The sequence below is a fragment of the Sphaeramia orbicularis genome, chromosome 21, assembly GCF_902148855.1.
Source record: "Sphaeramia orbicularis chromosome 21, fSphaOr1.1, whole genome shotgun sequence".
NCBI classification, from domain to species: Eukaryota; Metazoa; Chordata; class Actinopteri; order Kurtiformes; family Apogonidae; genus Sphaeramia; species Sphaeramia orbicularis.
The window spans coordinates 28,872,953-28,893,329 of record NC_043977.1 but is presented as its reverse complement, the minus strand read 5'-3'; the positions used below and the strand labels follow the sequence as shown (position 1 = coordinate 28,893,329).

Genomic DNA, 20,377 nt, shown 5'->3' with positions numbered 1-20,377 from the left:
ACAAAATGTAGAACATTTTAATGTCATGTTATTACACAGATTTATAATAACCTGCTGCATTGTTGTCGTTATTACAAAAGGCATGAGTTGCACTTTCAGCAGTTTTGTACAAATATCAAAAAACTTTGCAGCAGTTATAAATAAAAGTATGGATTAAGTTTTACCAAGTCAGTAGTGAACAGGAAGTTCCTGAATTTGGCTGTTTTTAAAATATACTGTTGCCCATGAAGTTTCAATAAACCATTTTTACCACTTCTCATAAAGCGATTGTTACGATGTAATTTATTCTTAATAGATAAAGTGGAACTGGGACGCATTATGTGATTGTACCAGGTCAGAGGTGATTTCTGATGTCTATAAAGAGGAAGAAAAGAGATCTGACAGAAGCTTCTCTGTTGCTGTCAGCACTCACATGTCCAAGTCTGTCGCTCTCTCATTTGGGGTGCCCCAGGGTTTGGTTTTGGGGCCGATTTTATTTTCCCTTTATATGCTCCTCTTGGGTAAGATTGATTTTCTCTCTATTTAACCTTTCTTAAATGATTTATCACCATCTATTGTTATGTTATCCTCCGTATTTTCCATTTTTTCCACTATAAATCATATATTTTCCTATATTTAATTTCCTATATTTAATTTAGATGTTCATGAAAACTCAGAGTAAATTCAAAGGTTATTATATCGAAACAGAGAATACTGAAGAAAGAATGACTTTTTCAGTAAAACATATCATGAATTAAACATAAAACAAGCATCTCCATCCACTATCATTGATCAAACTTTATGGATTTTATAGTGAATCAATGTGGTAGAAGATGACAGTGTTTCCACGGTAACTATGGAGCCTCTGAACATCCAAATGGGTCATATCTGATGACCATGAAAAGTTTACAAACTGCATTTTACACCAGTTATTTCCATGTATTGATATGATTAGTGGATTAACAGCTGTTTAGGTCTTTATGGGTTAATAGCCAGTTTAAGAGTGTCTCCTGTCATATGTATGCTGATGATATTCAATTATATTTTTCTTTTAACCCCGTGATAATGGCTGAGGTAAATGAACTGCATGAGTGTCTGACTCAAATTAAGGATTGGATGCCTCTAACTTCCTGCAGTTCAACGATGCCAAAACTGAGGTTCTCATTGTTGCCCCTGATTACAGTGTGTCTAAGGTGACCAGCAGCATTGGATCTCTTCGTTCTAATGTGCGGTCCAAAATCAGAAACTTAGTCATCATTTTTGACCAAACTATGCACCTTGATGAGCATGTAAAAAAACAGACTCAATGAAGCTATTTTCATTTGAGGAACATTGCTAAACTCTGATTCATAGTTTCACATTCTGAGCTGGAAATAATTATCCATGTCTTCATATCATCACGCTTAGACTACTGCAATTCCCTCTTTACTTGTCTCCGCAAATTATCTGTGAACCAGCTCTAGTTAGTGCAGAACACTGAAGCCAGGCTGATTACCAACTCCAGAAAATGTTGTCGTATCACCCCGGTCTAGGCGTCTTTGCACTGGCTGCCTGTCAGTTTCAGGGTGCAGGTCAAGGTTCTGGTCATCACCTACAGAGCTCTTCATGGTCAGGCACTGCTTTATCTTATTGACTTGTTACATCAGTACGCTTCCATGAGGCCACTGAGGTCAGCTGATCAGGGTCTGCTGCTCATCCCTCATACCAGGCTCAAAACCAAAGGGGCAGAGCCTTTTTAGCAGTCACTCCCAGATGGTGGAATGTCCTTCCATCTGATTTACGAGCAGCAACCTCCGTGCTCCGACATTTTTAAGAGGCGTCTCAAGATGCAGCTTTATTCTATTGCATTTATGGGTATTCCATGATTTTATTTGGTATTTGAGAATTTCACATTTTTACATTAATGTATTTTTTACATTTTTGTAAAGCACTTTGTGAGTTGTAAGTGCTATATAAATACATTTTACTTACTTACTTAGGAATGAGTCTGAAAACAGAATTATTCCAATTTTATGGGCAACAGTGTACATGTGATCTTGTCACCGTCTTTTCCTGGTTATTTAGACTAAAATGATACTGGTTTAATTTATATATTACTAAAGTTTGATTTAGTTTGTTAATTATATCTTCTTGAGACCCAGCAATATATTCTGTTCTTTGTAGGGGACAAGACTTTCACAGCCTTACTTCAGGTGAATACATTTATTTTGGTTGTTTATAGCATAATGCAAATGTTATTACATTTACATGCATTTCCCATAATCTGTAATAATATGTAATAATAACTTACAAAATGTAAGGAAGTGTATTATAAATTGTATTCAAGTGCTATATTATTATAAAATGCAGGTGTTACTGAAAAATCAAGTGATAATTTGTGAGACTTTCTTGAGTTGTCGTTGACCACAGCGTATGTGTGTAGTATGTGTGTGTCCTCTGTACGGCTGGACAATATTGGAAAAACTGATGTTGCGATTTTTTGTAACTCTGCGATCACAGAACATGTGTTTCAATATCATCCTTCTTGTAGCCAAAATAATTCCAGATAACTGACGTTGCGTTTCTTTTTGGCACCAAGTCTTCCTTTTTGGAGATTTTCTCTTGTTCATTGCTCATTTTTCAATGTTGTTACCAGTGACTCACTCCATGTGCAGGGGTGTAGTCTAGGGATGCACCAATACCACTTTTTTCCAGACCGAGTACGAGTATGAGTACGAGTACTTACATTTGAGTACTTGCCAATACCGAGTACCGATACAAGTACTTAATAATCCCATTCCAGTTCTTAGTTCCTTTTGTAAATGTGCTTTACTGTCGTTGTCATTAGTCTGACAGGAACAAGGTGTTGCTACTGACATTTAATGTGTTGGAATGAGCGTTTGTCAATTAATCCACCAGGGGGCACTGCTCTTAATTAACCATACTGGACAAATACCACGAAGAAGAGTAAAGTTTTTTGAGAAGAAGAAGAAGAAAGTCAGTAATAACAAACATGGAGATGACAGAGGCAACACTAATGTGGATACTAATATTGTGGCGTTTTTGCAAGTAAAGTTTAAAAGTGAAGCTTCAGGAAGTAGAGAAAAGATAAATGAGCGATAAGTTTCGTTTTCACTTCTGCTAGCAGTGGTCCGCACCGCTCCATACTCCCGCTGGTATTCTCTGTCTGGGTACTCACCCGCCATCACCTGGAAAACGTTTGGAATGTATGCAGACGACTGACAGAATGCTGCATCCATATCTGTCTGTGTCTTTAACGTTACTTGCAGTCAGTATTACTTTTATCATCGTCATTTATTTTGAAAAATCTCCACACTCTTCACACTCCCCACACATTATTCCACCGCCATGTACCTGCTGCACTGAACTGGGAATGTCACATGGCCGTAAGTGGTATCAGTGGATTTGTATCGGATTACTTTTACGAGTACGAATACGAGTACACACACTGAGTATCGGAGCCAATACCCGATACTCATATCGGAATCGGTCCATCCCGAGTGTAGTCTGCTTCAACAAACTGATTAAGAATGATTGTGATTGATGGATCTCTGTGCGTAGTATGTGTCAGGTACCCAGGTTGAAATAAGATGAAAACATGCTGAGTTCATTTGCCTCCTACATTGCAGGACCTGCGATGTGACTATTGCACACATGTACATTGCGATGCCGATGCTCAAACGATATATTGTGCAGCTCTAGCCCTCTGTAAACACTCTTACCTTGGAGTTGCACTTATAGATGGGGTGTGTGATGGTCTCTACGAAGTGGTGCCTCATGCAGCGCTCCGGGTCAGTGTCTCCGAGGTGCGGGTGTGCGTTATCCCCAGCCTTGTTGCTGCTGGCGGACTGGACCAAACCCAGCAGGGGGCAGCACATCAGGAACAGCAGCAGGCCAGAGGGGGGGCCCACAGAGATTGAAGGTTTCATTATTGGGCCACCCTGAGGCTCTCGATCCTCACGGGGATCTCCAATATGTTCGCTTCGTCTGTCTGTTTTTCGAATTCTCACTACCTTTTCGCCGTCTCTCACCCCGGTTGTTTTCAGGATCTCATAAAAAGACTCACACGTCGAAGGTCTCACTCGATACTGTTAGCTAGTGCTGAGGCGGTTCAAGGGTGATGAACTGTTGGAAGAAAAGTAGACCTGCTCCGTAGGGCCACTCCATCCCCCGCTGTCTGGACTAAAACTGTCTGGAGAAGAAGACAAACAGCAAGACATCAGTGGAAACATGACCAGATAAAAGAAACATTATTGTTTGCAGGTGGTATGTTTTGTCTATTAGTCATTTTTGCATCCAAGAAGCTACCATAAGTAGCCCCATCCAGGCAGCTTTTCATGGATTGTTTGCCAGTTGGGATGATTGACTGTTTGATGCGCGTCCGTATGTGTGTGCGAAACGTTTAAAATAGTCATGTAGGTGTGTCGATACATAACGAAACCTGGCTGCGTGTGCTTTTTCAACTTAGTTCCACAGTCACTGCTACACCCACACACTGCACACACATGTAGATACATAAGTCTTGGTGCTTTTATTATAGAGGAGAAACTTAAGCCATGCACAAACAGCCTGCAGCCAGGCCCTTTCCTCTCCCCAGGAATGACTTTTTCATTAAAACAAATCACTCTCCCAACAAGCACTCTCAAGACTGCAACCCCTCTGCCAGTCCCGCTGCATATTTTCATGTATTTATGTTTTGCTTTTTTTTTTTTTTTTTTCATTTTCCAACTTCGTGGTTTTATTGTCCTCCTGACAATAGGGTTCGTGTTAAGAGGGAGCGTGGTGCTGGCTGCAGTTAGAGATGCTGATGCAGGTTTGCGAACAGGCAATGTGTTGTGAATTAGGGAGAGGTGTGTGTGTGTATTTTTTAGGGTCAAAGAATGAAAAGGGAGCTTAATGACTAAGGTTTAAGGTCCATTAATGTTTATTTTTTTATTACTATTATAGTCACATGCGTTGAAATATTCTGCATATGTGAGATGTTTTCATGTAGATGCGTAGTCTCAACTGTTTGGTCTTTAGTTTGAATGTGTTTGTGCAGCAAGTAGTTTGTTATTAAATGGGCCGCTATCGCTCAGTTGGTAGAGCGGGTCGTCTAATGACTGAAGGGTCGGCAGTTTGAATCCTGCCTCCAACTGTCCATATGTCGAAGTGTCCTTGGGCAAGACACTGAACCCTATATTGCTGTGTGTGTGTGAATGGGTGAATGTGAGGCTTTCAAGGTTATTATCATTAATGAAAACTGACGAAATGACGAAAACTAGAATTGCAAAAACATTTTCGTTAACTGAAATAAATAAAAACTATAATTAAAAGAAAAACTGAAACTGTATTATGTGCTTACAAAACTAACTAAAACGGATAAAAATTATGGACAAAATTCCCTCCGTTTTCGTCATTGTCATTGTCGGATTGATACGAAATTAATTTATTTCGCTTTGGCAATTTTAGCTAGCGGCACCTTCCGACACTTCAGGGGATCACTTCTAGTCACTTGTCATTTAGAGTCGGCTTCTGGTCCCCACTCTACCTGGAAACATGGAGACTAAAGTTCGGAGAAAGCAGCAGAGTCCTGTATGGGATTTATTTGAATACAATGGCGAGGAAGATAAAAGATATAAAAAAACCCTCAAACTAATACTAAAACTAAGCATTTAGAAAAAAATGAAAACTAATAAAAACTAGTAAACCTGCTCTAAAAACTAATTAAAACTAATTGAATGAGAGAAAAAAAAAAGTCAAAACTAAATAAAACTAAACTATAATGAAAAATCCAAAACTATTATAACCTTGGAGGCTTTGTAAAACACTTTGGGCACTATAAAAGTGTGGAAAAGCACTATGTAAGTACCAGCCATTTACCATTTAAATGTAGAGGAGTTGAAATGTACAAAACAGCTCTATTGTACATCTATCTACATTTCTTGTTCCTCATTTGCACTGAAGTTACAGAACATTGGCAGGGGAACCAAACAAACTGAGATCTGATGTTTCATTTACTCTGAAAGATTACATCTGGCCGCTCTCTCATTCAGATGCATTTCCACCTGACCAAGCCTGTGGACGGCCAATCACAACCATTTATCTGATATTGGATAGGTTCTGATTCAACGGCTGGCAGATGAAGAGGAGAGACTGTTGTAAACAAACAAATCGCTAAATCTACTGTAGCATCTGTATTAAACATTTGCAGCACTTCCATCCAAAGTTCATATAAGTTTAATTTACCAACTTGCCGGGCTGGATTTCTCAGTTATTTTGATTGGATGTGGGTCTGCGCTAGTTGATAACACCCATGGATAACTGAAAATGAACTGAGATCCCAGACCGTATAATCAGATGTAGAGTAATTATTGTGTTTGTTGGATCATTTTTGCCCAATTTATGATGCATGATCAACAATATCAAACGTACAATGGACCGTCTAGGCCATGGGTACGCAACCTTTGCCTTTATCGAAAGAGCCATTTTAGAACAGAAATAGAAAACAAAATTGTCTAGAGCCAAAACATACCCCTATATGTTTTACCTCGAAGCTCTTACGGATTAGTTTGCATGGAATATGTCGAGAATAAATCAAAGTTTTGGTGCATTTACAGAACTATAAAGATATTACAGAACTACACTGAAGAAAATGCCATTATTGTGTTGTGTAGCAAAACTTTACTGGTAGCCTATGTGAATGCTTTCTTTGCAATAGAGAATACAGATGAATACTGTCAGTGTCCTAACATAAAAAGTGCGTACTCTAGTATTACTACTTCTACTGCTTCTATTTTAGATTCATTTGGAGTATAGTCTATGTTTTTACAGCTGCATAACATTAGATTGACTTTATGGTTCTGACAATAATGGCAAAATGTGTTAAAAAATTTAATAAAAATGAGAAAAAAAAAAACAATAATAGCCTTAGTGTTATTCATTTCCATATGTGTTTTGACAAAACCACATGGAGCCACTAGAAAAGTCTCATAACATAAAAAGTACTCTAGTATTACTACTTCTACTGCTTCTATTTTTAGATTCCTTTGGAGTATAGTCTACATTTTTACAGCTGCATAACGTTAGATTGACTTTATGGTTCTGACAATAATGGCAAAATGTGTTAAAAAAAATGTAATAAAAATGAGAAAAAAAAACAATTATAGCCTTAGTGTTATTAATTTCCGTATGTGTTTTGACAAAACCACATGGAGCCACTAGAAAAGTCTCATAACATAGAAAGTACTCTAGTATTACTACTTCTACTGCTTCTATTTTCAGATATGTCTACGTTTTTACAGCTGCATAACATTAGATTGACTTTATGGTTCTGACAATAATGGCAAAATGTGTTTAAAAATTAAATAAAAATGAGAAAAAAAAACAATAATGGCCTTAGTGTTATTCATTTCCATATGTGTTTTGACAAAACCACATGGAGCCACTAGAAAAGGGTCCAAGATCCAAATGTGGCCCCGGAGCAACAAGTTGCCTACCCCTGGTCTAAGCTAATTTGAATCTATTTCTCTACATGACATGGCATCTTTCCAGCCAAACGTGGGTGTTGTGACGATGAATCAAGGTTATTATCATTAACGAAAACTAATGAAATGACGAAAACTAGAATTGTAAAAACATTTTTGTTAACTGAATTAAATAAAAACTGTAATTAAAAGAAAAAAACGATAACTAACTGAAACTGTATTGTGTGCTTACAAAACTATCTAAAATGTATAAAAATCCTGGATAAAATTCCCTTTGTTTTCGTCTTTGTCAATGTCGGACTGATATAAAATCGATTCATTTCCCTCAAGCAATTTTAGCTGCTGGCACCATATGATATTTATCGGTCCGTCACTTCTCATCACTTGTGGTTTACAGTCGTCCTTCTGGTCCCCACTCTACCTGAAAACACAGAGACTAAAGTTGGGAGAAAGCAGCAGAGTCCTGACTGGGATTTATTTGAATACGACGGAGAAGAAGAGAAAAGATATAAAGAAACTAAAACTAAACTAAAACTAAGCATTTAGAAAATAACAAAAACGAATAAAAACTAGCAAACCTGCTCTGAGAACGAATTAAAACTAACTAAATTACAGGAAAAAAAAGTCAAAACTAAATAAAACTAAACTATAATGAAAAATCCAAAACTATTTTAACCTTGTGATGAATGTGACCCATGAGCACATTTGTCGTCTTTACTAATCAGAAATTTTATGAATTAATGTCAAATATAATAAGTTACATGTGATTATTAAATGTATTCAGGGTGAATCTCTGGACTTGCCTATGATAATTTACATCAAAACACAACAATAGTAAATCTCCGGTGCAATTCTTTACCAATCCCCGTCTCTCACTGCTGTTTCCAAATGCTTTAGAGCTGGTGTGGAGATGCCCGGCTAGAAGAATGCAATCATTTAAAACACTTATAAACCCTTTCCCTCCATCTACCATTTTCATTCCCCTTAAACCTCAATGTTTTTCTTTCTAAGGGGAATCATTTAACCTTAACATTCCTCATGAGAGAAATAGAAGTATCATTTGGCCTGTTAAAATAAATACTCCCCAAGATGTTTCATTGGCCTGTTGAACATGTGCTTCAGGGTTTACATAGCAGACGCCTGATCTTCTCAGAGCAGCAGGCTGCCTTCCACAGCCAGCACCCATCAGCACCTCCAGCCCTGCCAGCCCTACCTGGCCCAACATTACAGCCTCTGTTATTCCTATCACTGTTAGCATCATTAGTGCTCTTGTCTTAAGCATTGTACAAGTCATTAAGGATAGTGCCTGAGTGTACGGGATCATTTAGGGCCTGTTCTCTGAGCTGTGGTAGTGAATTGATAGAAATCAATATCACATTTAACAAACAGATAGACAAAGTGAAGCTGGGTAAATAGAAGCACGGCAGACAAAGGAGGTCGAATAGACTTAATAAGACTGTTATGGTGTGTTCAGACAAATAACCAAGGGAATTTATTATGAGGCACGATTACATATAAAATCAATCCAAAAAGTTGCAGTGTGACGTGATAGGAATAGCACTGAGGTTATCCTGACGTTACCAGGAATCACAAAACGATACAAATAAAAAGAAAGACTGAAGAAAAGTGTAGAGACCGTCGGACTACCTGGAAACTGTGAGAATATTGCATGTACAGGGTGGGGAAGCAAAATTTACAATGAGCATTTATTGGTTTTTTCTCAGCAGGCACTACGTCAATTGTTTTGAAACCAAACATATATTGATGTCATAATCATACCTAACACTATTATCCATACCTTTTCAGAAACTTTTGCCCATATGAGTAATCAGGAAAGCAAACGTCAAAGAGTGTGTAATTTGCTGAATGCACTCGTCACAGCAAAGGAGATTTCAAAAATAGTTGGAGTGTCCATAAAGACTGTTAATAATGTAAAGAAGAGAATGACTATGAGCAAAACTATTAGGAGAAAGTCTGGAAGATACTATTAAAGAAGAATGGGAGAAGTTGTCACCCGAATATTTGAGGAACACTTGCGTAAGTTTCAGGAAACGTGTGAAGGCAGTTATTGAGAAAGAAGGAGGACACATAGAATAAAAACATTTTCTATTATGTAAATTTTCTTGTGGCAAATAAATTCTCATGACTTTCAATAAACTAATTGGTCATACACTGTCTTTCAATCCCTGCCTCAAAATATTGTAAATTTTGCTTCCCCACCCTGTATGTTTTAACCTTCCTCGTGTTAGCTTTCTGTTACCATCTCTTACGTTAACGGGTCGGTTTTGACCCATGTCTTAAATCAGCTGTAAAATACACTAAAAACAAATATCTATCATCTCTTGGTTACCTTGTTAGGCTTCCTGATCCATGAAAACATTGTTTTTTCATATTTTTGGTGTGAGCCTCTGGGCCTTTTTGTCTCAGTATACCCTTCACGAACGAATCAAATCTTTTGAACGGCTCTTTGAAATGAACGACGGGAACCGAGTCTTTGTAAAAACCCGGTCATTTTTTTTTTAATTTTTTTTTTTTATAAGGAGGGAGTGTCTGATTGCCTGTCAGTTTAGTATCACTGGGGAGGCATTGGGCAGGAGGAGAATGTTTGAGCAGAAAAAAAAGAGTGCTTGTCTCATGGCAAGAAGTTAGCAAAAAAACAACAGTTTGAAGCGTGAGGTGAGCATACTGGAGGAGGCGGAGCTGGAGGACTGGTCGAAACCAGAGAAAAGTTTGAAAGTCAGTGAGTGACCACCTGTGAGTAATAAGCCAAAGAAAAATGTTATTTCATAAGAAAATGTTTTATTTTCCTCTTCATTTTTAGGCTACAGACTAGTCCACATAATGTACCGTGATGTTTTTGGTCAAATTCCAGCATTTGCCTAATGTCACCTCTCATGTCATGGATTCATCCCACACATTTGAACTAACTATTCTTTTTCACAGTAAGATAATATTTACTGCCGCGCCAATTAAACACCTTTAAAATGTAACGTCAATCATCACATGTAGCCTATTTAGTCATTAAAACATTGGTGTTTCAAAATAATGCAAAAACCATAAAAGAGCCAGTCTTTTGAACGGCTCTTTTCAGTGAACGGCTCCTGATTGAACGGCTCCCATCAAAGAGCCAAAAGTCCCATCACTAGTATACCCCTCAGTGTGCACTCTGCAAGTCACTAACTCTAAACTGAATTGACCTCATGTGTGGACATGCCCGTCTTTGCTTGTTTTGTTTGTGTGCAGGTATACTGGATAACAAGGCAAAAAGAGAATCCCCAAAAACTTATATGATTGTTAGAGGAGCTGGCTGTCAGTGTGTTGCCTGACAGTGCACTTATTATTTCATTTTGGGCTGTAATTATTGCTTTATAATCTGTTTTTTATAACTGACCCTAACAACACAAAGGTCATAATTTCATCCAGAGCATTTCATAATTTAGTGAAAAAAAAATTTTTTGTGTTATTTTGTTGAAATAGAGGTTCCAGACAAAGTCAAAAAGGCTTGATGCAATAAACAAATTTTATGTGGTTCATTTATGCACTTAAAACTACTGGGTTTTTGGAGTTTTTCCTTGCCAAGAAGGAGGGTCTAAGGACGCAGGATGCCATTAATCCATTAATCTATTCCCTTCTTTTACTGTTTATTGACTGTTGTTTGTTTTCATATCCAACAAATTCTGTAAAGCCCCATGAGTCTTTTTTTTTTTTTAAATGTTTTTATGTTATATACCTGCTGTGAAGCACATTGAGTCTGCCCTGTGCATGAAATGTGCTCTATAAATAAAGTTGAATTGAACTGAATTAAAATGGGTTGGTTCCAATCCTAACACAAGAGGTTAATATTGAGCTTTTCTGGATTAAAATATGTAAAAAACAAAACAACTATGTTATTATTTTCTTATGATATATTTTCTTAACTGCTGTACATAAAATTCTAATGAATTCACAATTTAGTAGCAGTCAGTCATATCTTACCATTTCTGCTAAGCTATTATTAACATTTAAAGTTAAGTTTTAAGTAGAAAGATATGACTGAGTGTAAAATGCACTGTTGAGTTACACTTAATGAGATGCTGTGAGTGACTAAGTTCAGTCACACAGTCTATGTATTTAGCTTTTGCTGTGGTAGATCTGTATTTGACGCCATCTGCTATTGTTTTGAGTGAGAGACTCCAACTGTTCCGGTTGTAAAAATTGCCTCGTGTTTGGTTTGAACACACCATTAGGAGGTCTATTGATTGGCTTATTGATCCCCCATAGCCTCATTTAGCATCCTCTGTGCAAACCGTGTAAACCCTGTGGCCTTTAAATTCCTATCCTAAGTACATTGCACACAGCAGACTACATATGGCAACTTAATTATATATGTCCAGAGTCGGAAAAAAACACGTAATACTCCTATACCGGAGTACCTAGACATCTTTTCAACAGATATGCGAAGCCAGTACAAATCAAAATAAAAGTGGATGTTTGCATGAAGCAGGGCTGCAGAATTATCCTTTATAACTCAAAACTTAGCTGCTCTCTGATCTAAAGTTCTGCATAAAATCTGCAGCTAATCCATGTATCAAAGCCAGCAGATGTGCAATGAGCCCGCCTGCTTTGCCCCACTGGTAATCCAGCCTTCCATGAAAGATGAGACATGTTAAATCACTTCAGAGCAGAAACCACAATACGATGTATCCTCTGAACGTCCTCATACATACATAAGGGGAAAAAAAAAAACAACCTCTAGAACATGTGTTTTTGTTGAGCAGACAACAACAGGTTATGGCTGTTTTGTACAGTAAAGCAAACAGAGATAATGACAAGAGACAAGCGTGATTCACCTAGTAAATACCAGAACAAGCCAAATAAACTGTAATTTACCCTCAGTGTTGTCATTTTGAGTTCCAGCCAGCACGATCCAATGGAGAAGAGACTTACTCATTAACTTCCCCCTCTGTATTGCCTTTTAAGTGAAGCAGAGAGATGATATTCTATTGATTGTCATCTGCTTTTTATGCAGCCAGTCCTGCTCTGCCCCCATGCAAACAACCTCAAAGTTATTAGAGTAGGGACACGATGCACTACAAGGTGACTACATATCATAATTACTGTCTCCATCTCATACTTAAGCTTTGAAAGCTGGTGATATCAATGGATACTGTGGCTATGAATGGCAGGAAACTCTGATAATGGAAGTGATACATAGTGGCACCTAAGTATCTGACTGAGTTAGACAGTTAGTGCCGTGAGAGTGTTCATCTGTGGTCATGAAACCCATCTGCACCCCCACATGGACCACTTAGTTTGGACGCACAAGTAAGTATAGAAACTAAGTGTAGTAATAATAATTCAGCAAATAATTATGCATATCTGTGCATGTATGAACCAATAAGGAGACTAATTTTCCTTGATGTAATAAAATAAATAAACTTAAAAGCCATACTGAATGGGAAACAGCAGTGAAATGCCACCATGTATACAGATGTGCAGAGGTAAATGGACAGAGTTTGTCGCAAATTCTGAGGAAAAAGTGGATGAGTTTGAAACAGTGTTATATGAAATCATGAGTGATATTTTTAAAGGTTATGGTTAACTCACATTATTATCACCACAGGGGAGTCTGGTTTCTGCATTTGACCAGCCCTAATACATACACAGTACTTAGCATTAGCACTTAGCACACAGTCAGAGCAATGAGTTGCCTTTGACGATGCTCAGGGATCAAGTCCAGATGTTCATCAGTACCAGGGTCAAGGGTACTGACAGGAAAATGAACCTACGTATACCTGTTGTCAATGGGAGGGGATAGCAGAAAACAAGCAAACTCAACATATAAAGGCTTTGGTTCAGCTGGAAATCGAACCCAGAACCTTTTGGATGTGAAACAAAAATTCCAGCCACTACACCATACTTAATATGTAGCTGTGGTAACTCGAAACATACAAATCTTTGTTTTTTTTTATGTTAAAATTTGTGAGACATTTGGATGGATATAGCTGCTGTAAAACAAAACTACAAATTAATCATTTGAAACACGTACGCTGTTTATTGTGAAATACGTAGTTACTTATTTAGTAACTTAGATAGCTCAAATAAATATTATGTAAAGATTATCCAACTCTGTCTTGGTTATTGTATATTCAACTTAACATTAAAATTTGCTATGTGACTTTATATATGTAGGATATATATTTATGTATATATATGTGTAAATATTGTGCATTCATTGTGTTCTTTTTGTTTCTTTTTGTTTTTTCTGGACATACTTGAAATAAATGATCAGTCAATCAATAAATGTTATATTTTTGTTGAAATAAACAAAATACTCAGACTTCTTGTTAAATATTGAGATACATTCTGAATCATCCTGAATGTACTTTTGTTGTAAACAAGCAACTTTCTTTGTGCATATTTTAAACTCCTGAGACCCAGGAATTGTCAGCAAAGTACCAGCTTTTTTTGTTTTTTATTAAATAAGTGCTTATATTGGAAACATCATGATGCATCAGTTTTTTCAGATGCAGTTTTTAAAATTTTTATGGAATGTCCTTTGTGGTGGACAGTTTTCTTTTTTTTGTATAAAGTTGTGAAACTGTTGTTCACAAATGTGGACAGAAAACCCATAGCTGGGTCTTAGGAGGTTAAAGGCTTATTATTGTAGTTCTGTGTAATGAGCCCGTTTTTAACACTGTTGATAATAACATGACGCCTAAACCCTGGAAACCTTTTTTTTTTTTTTTCCCAATTCCTAAAGTATGTATTTAAATAATTAAAATACCTAATAGCTTATGGTTGGAGGCAGCTGCAAAATAAGCAAAAAAAAAGCAAAAATAAGCAAGGTTAAGAGATTTTGGGCAGGGAAAAGGCCATTGTGTCCTCCTTTCTTCCAGCTCACCCACACCTTCCCTGGTCTCAAATTTATAGAGCCCTAGGTGTCCACAAACACCCCAAACCCCCCCATTCCATCCGAGTATAATGACGGGCAAACCCAAAACCGTCACGCTCCGTATCTTTTTTTGGATCCATCGTTTGGAATCGACCCCATCATCCACTTAAACTGAGCTCTGATATAATTACAAAAACAAATCCCCATGTGTTTAAGTGCACTATTCTTTCTCTATTAGTACCCTCCCCAGTCCTGTCCCTCCATCGCTGCCTCCTTCATTCCCCATTACATCTCATTTGTACCCCTCTGTTGCACTGCTAAAGTCTAATCTTCAGCCTAAACTTGTGCTTCGGGTGATAATGTTTAGGAGGAGACTTGGCTGGAAACTAAGTATGTCACCTTGGGTCCTAACTGTTTTCATTACAAAAAGCAGCAATGTTGGCAGCAGAGCTCCACAAAATACAACAAGTCATTCACTCTGAATTACCCATGAAATTTCAGCTCGATTAAAGTAAACAACTTCGCTCGATGACTTGTAGAATATGCGCTGCCAGGCCAGGCTCCATCCTGTAAACCTCCAACAAGAAAGTCAAATTTTCCATTTGACGAGGTGAGGGATTCTTTGGAAAGTAAAGCTACCTTATCTTTAAAAAAAAAAAAAAACACATTCAGTTTAGATCTGAGTGTGAGAAATGTACTGTGGCTGTGGAAAAAAAAAGGGGGGAAATGAGTCATGTCATGGTTAACATTTTAGGTATCTCAAGTCTAAATGGCTCAAATCCAGATTCTCAGCACAGTCATCGTAAAGGCTGCGCTCCGACATCGGTGACATGCTCAGAGCTCTGTGAACTGAGAAAACAGCATGTGGTGAAACGGTACAAAACAGTGGCTACACTGTTCCTGCCTCAAGTGGGTGAAGAGATATTTTGTTTCAGTTAGAAAGGAGGGGAGAGTGGGTGCTGTTGTGCAGACATCCAGAAATTAGCTATCACAATTACCCCATGTTTGAAGTGTGTCCAAGACAAGTGGTCCGGAGTGGTGCCTGTATATCAGAGGGGGGGATGGGGTGAAGGAGGGGGTGGGGGTGTCATAAAGTAAGCCTGTTGCTGCCTAATTGTATAAACAGAGCAAATTTAGGTTATATAATATTATAATATATTATTATGGACGGAGGCAGAAAAGCCAGATTGAGATAACTGCACAAAGTGAGAATTTTATTTTATTTATTTTATTGGTTTATTTAACCCTCCGGTATCCGGGAGCACCTTTTAGGCACACTTTGCACTTCGTGTTAAAAAACGTCATATTATTTTTCACAATTTAAATAAGGTGAGAATTCAAAACTTGTTCATTTTTGCATGATCTTTAAAATTCTGCCCACCAACTAAAATTTGCACATTGGAAACAAAAGAAAATTACAAGACTAGCATCTGTCTCCCAAGTGTGCCTAAAACGCACTATTTCTTCCATTTGATATGTATGATTATGGCTGACCTTGATTTACAAAAATAAAATCAAATTAGAGCAGAAAAATAAATCAACATATAATATTTAATAGTTTGATTTATAGGTGTGCATTTTACGCACACTTGGTGACAGATGCTAGTATTTTTTAACATTTAACCTAGCGCCAAAAATAATTATGCAAATTAACCGATGTTGGAGTTAATCGTTGACATATGCCAGGCTGCAAAAATCTAATAATATGTGATCCACTTTTTATGTAGTATATTGAAAAAAAATAATTTTTTGTGTTTTTTGCATCCAAAAAAATGGTTTGTTTACAATACAAACACGGTATTTAAAGGGTTAAAAAATGTGACAATTATTGAGTATTTGGTATTTTTATTTACGGCTCAAGTTGATAAAATAGAAAAAAGTGTAAAAGAATTAAAAACAAACTGTATGAAAAATTTTTTTGACATTATTCCACAAAAACGCACACTTGGTGCTTAGTAAGGGCCTTGCTGGACAGGATACCGGAGGGTTAATAGGGACCATTCACATTTATGAACATTGCTGTATAAAAAAATACACCTATCTAAATATGCCAGAATTAGTAAAAATGACTATTTTTCATCTGCAGTCCCTAGGCAGGTGACAGAAACAAGATATAAAACAGCCAACATTAATACATCACTTGTTCGCAATAAATTTGAAAAAATTAAAAATACAAATAATGATGACATAGGCATCATCAAAACAAACAAACATATAAACAAAAAACAAATAGACATAGTATGATCAGGACATGTACAGTCAGTCCAGTGTGTCCAAGACAAGTGGTCCAGAATGGTGCCTGGATATCAGAGGGGGAGGGGGGTGCCATAAAGTAAGCCTGTTGCTGCCTAATTGCATAAACTGAGCACTTGGACCAATGAAGACTACATTTGTTTGGCGCTGCAACTACCATTTACTTTGATTATTAATGTGTTTAACTTGACAGAACATATAAAACATGTTCATTACAATTTCCCCAAACCTGAGGAAATGTCTTCAAATTACTTATATTATCCAACCAGCGGTCCAAAAGCAAAATATACTAAATTTACAGTGTCGAAAGCCAAATACCAAATCCTCACTTAAAGCAGCTGGAGCCAGAAATATTTGACTAAAGAAAAATTAAAAAAAAAAAACCCAAAACCTAGCAACAAAATAATTGATCCTGGATGTCTACCCTGTTGGCCCCCCCAGTTATGTTGCAGAGCCAAAGGTACAGTCATTTGGTTCAGCAGTTCTAAAACAAATAATTCTCAGAAATTGGAAAAACAACCTTAAAATTTAAAGCATTCTCCTTTCCTCTCCGACGGGCCTATATGGCATTCTTGGTACTTAAGAAATAATTAGAGACCCCCACCTGGAGGCCTGCAGGCAGATGAGGCATGAATCCTGTATACACTCATAATAAATGCGGCGACTTATCCCACGATCTGCACTTATTGCTCATTAAAGAACATATTACATGTCATAGGGAAAATCAAATTTGGTCAATTCACCTTCATTTTGTTGATACAGATATACAGGGGGGGTGGATCATTTAAGAAGGGCCAGGTATCTGTAAAAACATCCAGACGCAGTTAAGAATATCTGGGGAGCCAAACCACAGAACCGCAAACACAATCCCTCCCTACATACCACAATCCCTCTGGTTTGAGGCTTTAGGACTTTGGGAGTTATGAGACGGTGATTCCAAGCTTTAGGAGTGATATTGTGATGTCTCTTTTACAGAGTACAGTGGGAAGAATGCCACACACAGACACACACACTGACCCACTGAGACACAGCAGTGGCATTTGACACCAGTGTAACCATGTACTCAAGTACCATATTTAACTACAATGCATATGCTATATTTACGTTCACTTTTTACCAGTGTTGTAGAATAGCATGTCCCTGTGTTACAAAATTAAATGACAAAATCAATATTATACACTGTCATGTTATCCTCCTGAGACCCAACAGTGCATTTTTGTCCTCTGTAGTGGACAGGAGTTTCACAGCTTTACTTAAAAAAAAAAAAAAAAAGTCCGCTAAAAAGGACATTAGCCTATATGAAAAAAATAAATAAAATTAAAAATGTATCTAAAAAAACTATTGCATCATGCAGTTTCCATTTAAGGCAATTATTTAATGTAAAATGGTGAAAATGTTTTACTTAGTGGGTCTCAGGAGGTTATAATTATAATCTATTGAAAATCCACAGTTATATTGTTGTCAGTAATAAAAAAAAAATGTTGGCGCTGACAAAGAAGTCATATCCGATTTATCTGTTTTTGTTAAACAGCTTATCCCAGTGGTTCCCAACCTTTTTTTGGCTCGTGACTCCATTTTAACATCACATATTTCTGGCGACCCCACACATCCAAATGGAGACTTTTTTTTTTTTTAAGCTAAAATTAATTTGTTTTTTATCATTTAATAGTTTGCTATACTATGCTACAAATAGAAGATAATTTTAGACGACATTTAGGTTATATAATATATATTATTTTGGACGGAGGCAGAAAAGCCAGGTTGAGATTACTGCACAAAGTGAGAATTTAATTTAATTTATTTTATTTTATTGGTTTATTCAATAGGGACCATTCACATTTATGAACATTGCTGTAAATATGCCAGAATTAGTAAAAATAACTACTTTTCATCTGCAGTCCCTATTCAGGTGACAGAAACAGGATATAAAACAGCCAACATTAATACATCACTTGTTCGCTATAAATTTGAAAAAATTAAAAATACAAATAATGATGACCTAGGCATCATCAAAACAAACAAACATATAAACAAAAAACAAATAGACATAGTATGATCAGGATATGTGCAGTCAGTCCAGCTCATATTTACAAGGCTTCAAATTAATACTGAACAAACAAGAACTCAAACTATGAATTATGAAAGAGCTGCAGCATCTGAAACTGACCACAATGAACATTTGAAAGATAAACAGTACCACAGTGCTTCAGTTTCAGCTTCACAGTTTGTCATGTCTTTTATGGATTGTGATTGTCTCTCTCAACTCGCCATATATTTTTTATTAGTAAGTTGTTTTTTTTTTTTTCATTTTTATCAATTACTAGAAATTTCAGGTGACCCCATTTGAGTTCCAGGCGACCCCACATAGGGTTCCGACCCCAAGGTTGAAAAACACTGGCTTATACTGTATATACTATAATATTCATTGACTATAATAGAATGTATCCTCTCTGCATTTTTCAGATACCACGGGTCAGACAAACCGTTGGAATAAATCAACAACTTCATCAAGAGGAGGATGATTTGCAGTGAGTCGTCTCTATATTAAAACTCCAGTCATTTGACAGGATGTGCTCTTTGTTTTTCTGCCAAATAGAAGTGCATTGTTTTTTGGATCCTGACTTTGCCCTGCCTAGATGTACCCTGCCAAATGTGCCATGTCATCAGACAGGGACACCTTTCAGCTCTGGAAATTCAACCATATTTTCCTTCTAAAATCAGACGAATGGCTCCAGCATTATTATCGTAGAGTACAAGTTAAAGTGTTAAATAGAGTTTAAGTGTCATTCATGTATGTTCAAGGTGTAATTTTAGAGCTGTGTTCTCCAGAGAAGCAGGAAAGTAAAAGTTTTGACTTTTTAGTGTAATGCTTTTTCTTCAGATACATTTTTTTTTTGTATGGAATGTCCTTTGCAGTGGTCAGCTTTTCTTTTGTTTTTTCAGTTTACAAAAATGCACTGCTGGGTCTCAGTACTCAGTAGGAAATTTTGCTTTGTACCAATCTAATACGCATGTTTTATGAATGCACTACAATAATATATACATAAACATAGTTTTACCAGATCCCTGTACATATCCACTCACTGTATAAAACTCCAATTTTGCACTTTATGTACATACTACAATATAAAACCCACTGTAAATAATATATACATGAACATATATTTCAATAGACCGGATCCACTGTAAATCTCATCCCATTGTTGTCTTTGTCTCTAGTCGAATGTTTGTCTATATTAGGTCTATGTTCAAGTGTGATTGGGTCCATGTTGTTGTGGGTTTAAGTTGAAACATGTGTGCAAAGAAAAACCAAGTCAAATTCCTTGTATGAGTTCATCATACTTGGCCAATAAAGCTCATTCTGATTTTTAATCTCCATTCATAAAAATATATACCGATGCTTTTAGTCCACCTGTATCATCATTTATGAACCCATTGCTGTAAAACCTAACATTAGTTCACCTGTAGATAGCTGATAGTAGAGCTTACTATTTTACTTCAGGAGAAATGAAATTAAGTCACTTTACTATAAGAAATTAAAACAGGTACGTTAAGCCTTATAATTTTAACAGCCAATTTGTGACCTATTGTAAGTCAAAAGTCAATTCCTAACAATATTTTTTCAAACTGTACCATATATTCTGTTGACTTTGCATTGATTCATTTCACTTTATTTTGGTGTGAGTAATCCTACATAGTCTACTACAGGGGTGTCAAACTCATTTTAGTTCAGGGGCCACATTCACACCAATTTGATCTCCAGTGGGCCAAACCAGTAAAAAAAAAAGTAAAATTCTATTATGAT

At 36.8% G+C, this 20,377-nt stretch overlaps 1 protein-coding gene across 1 annotated transcript in view; it reads right to left on the bottom strand.

Moving 5' to 3' along the window:
- The window catches only part of ndp (norrin cystine knot growth factor NDP), a 40,163-nt gene that overhangs the window by 16,050 nt on the left and 3,736 nt on the right, over nucleotides 1-20,377 (bottom strand). Inside the window, exon 2 of the mRNA XM_030124165.1 lies at nucleotides 3,702-4,171. Coding sequence (XP_029980025.1) covers nucleotides 3,702-3,908 — 207 coding nt within the window. The 5' untranslated portion in view covers nucleotides 3,909-4,171. The remainder of the gene's footprint in view (nucleotides 1-3,701; nucleotides 4,172-20,377) is intronic.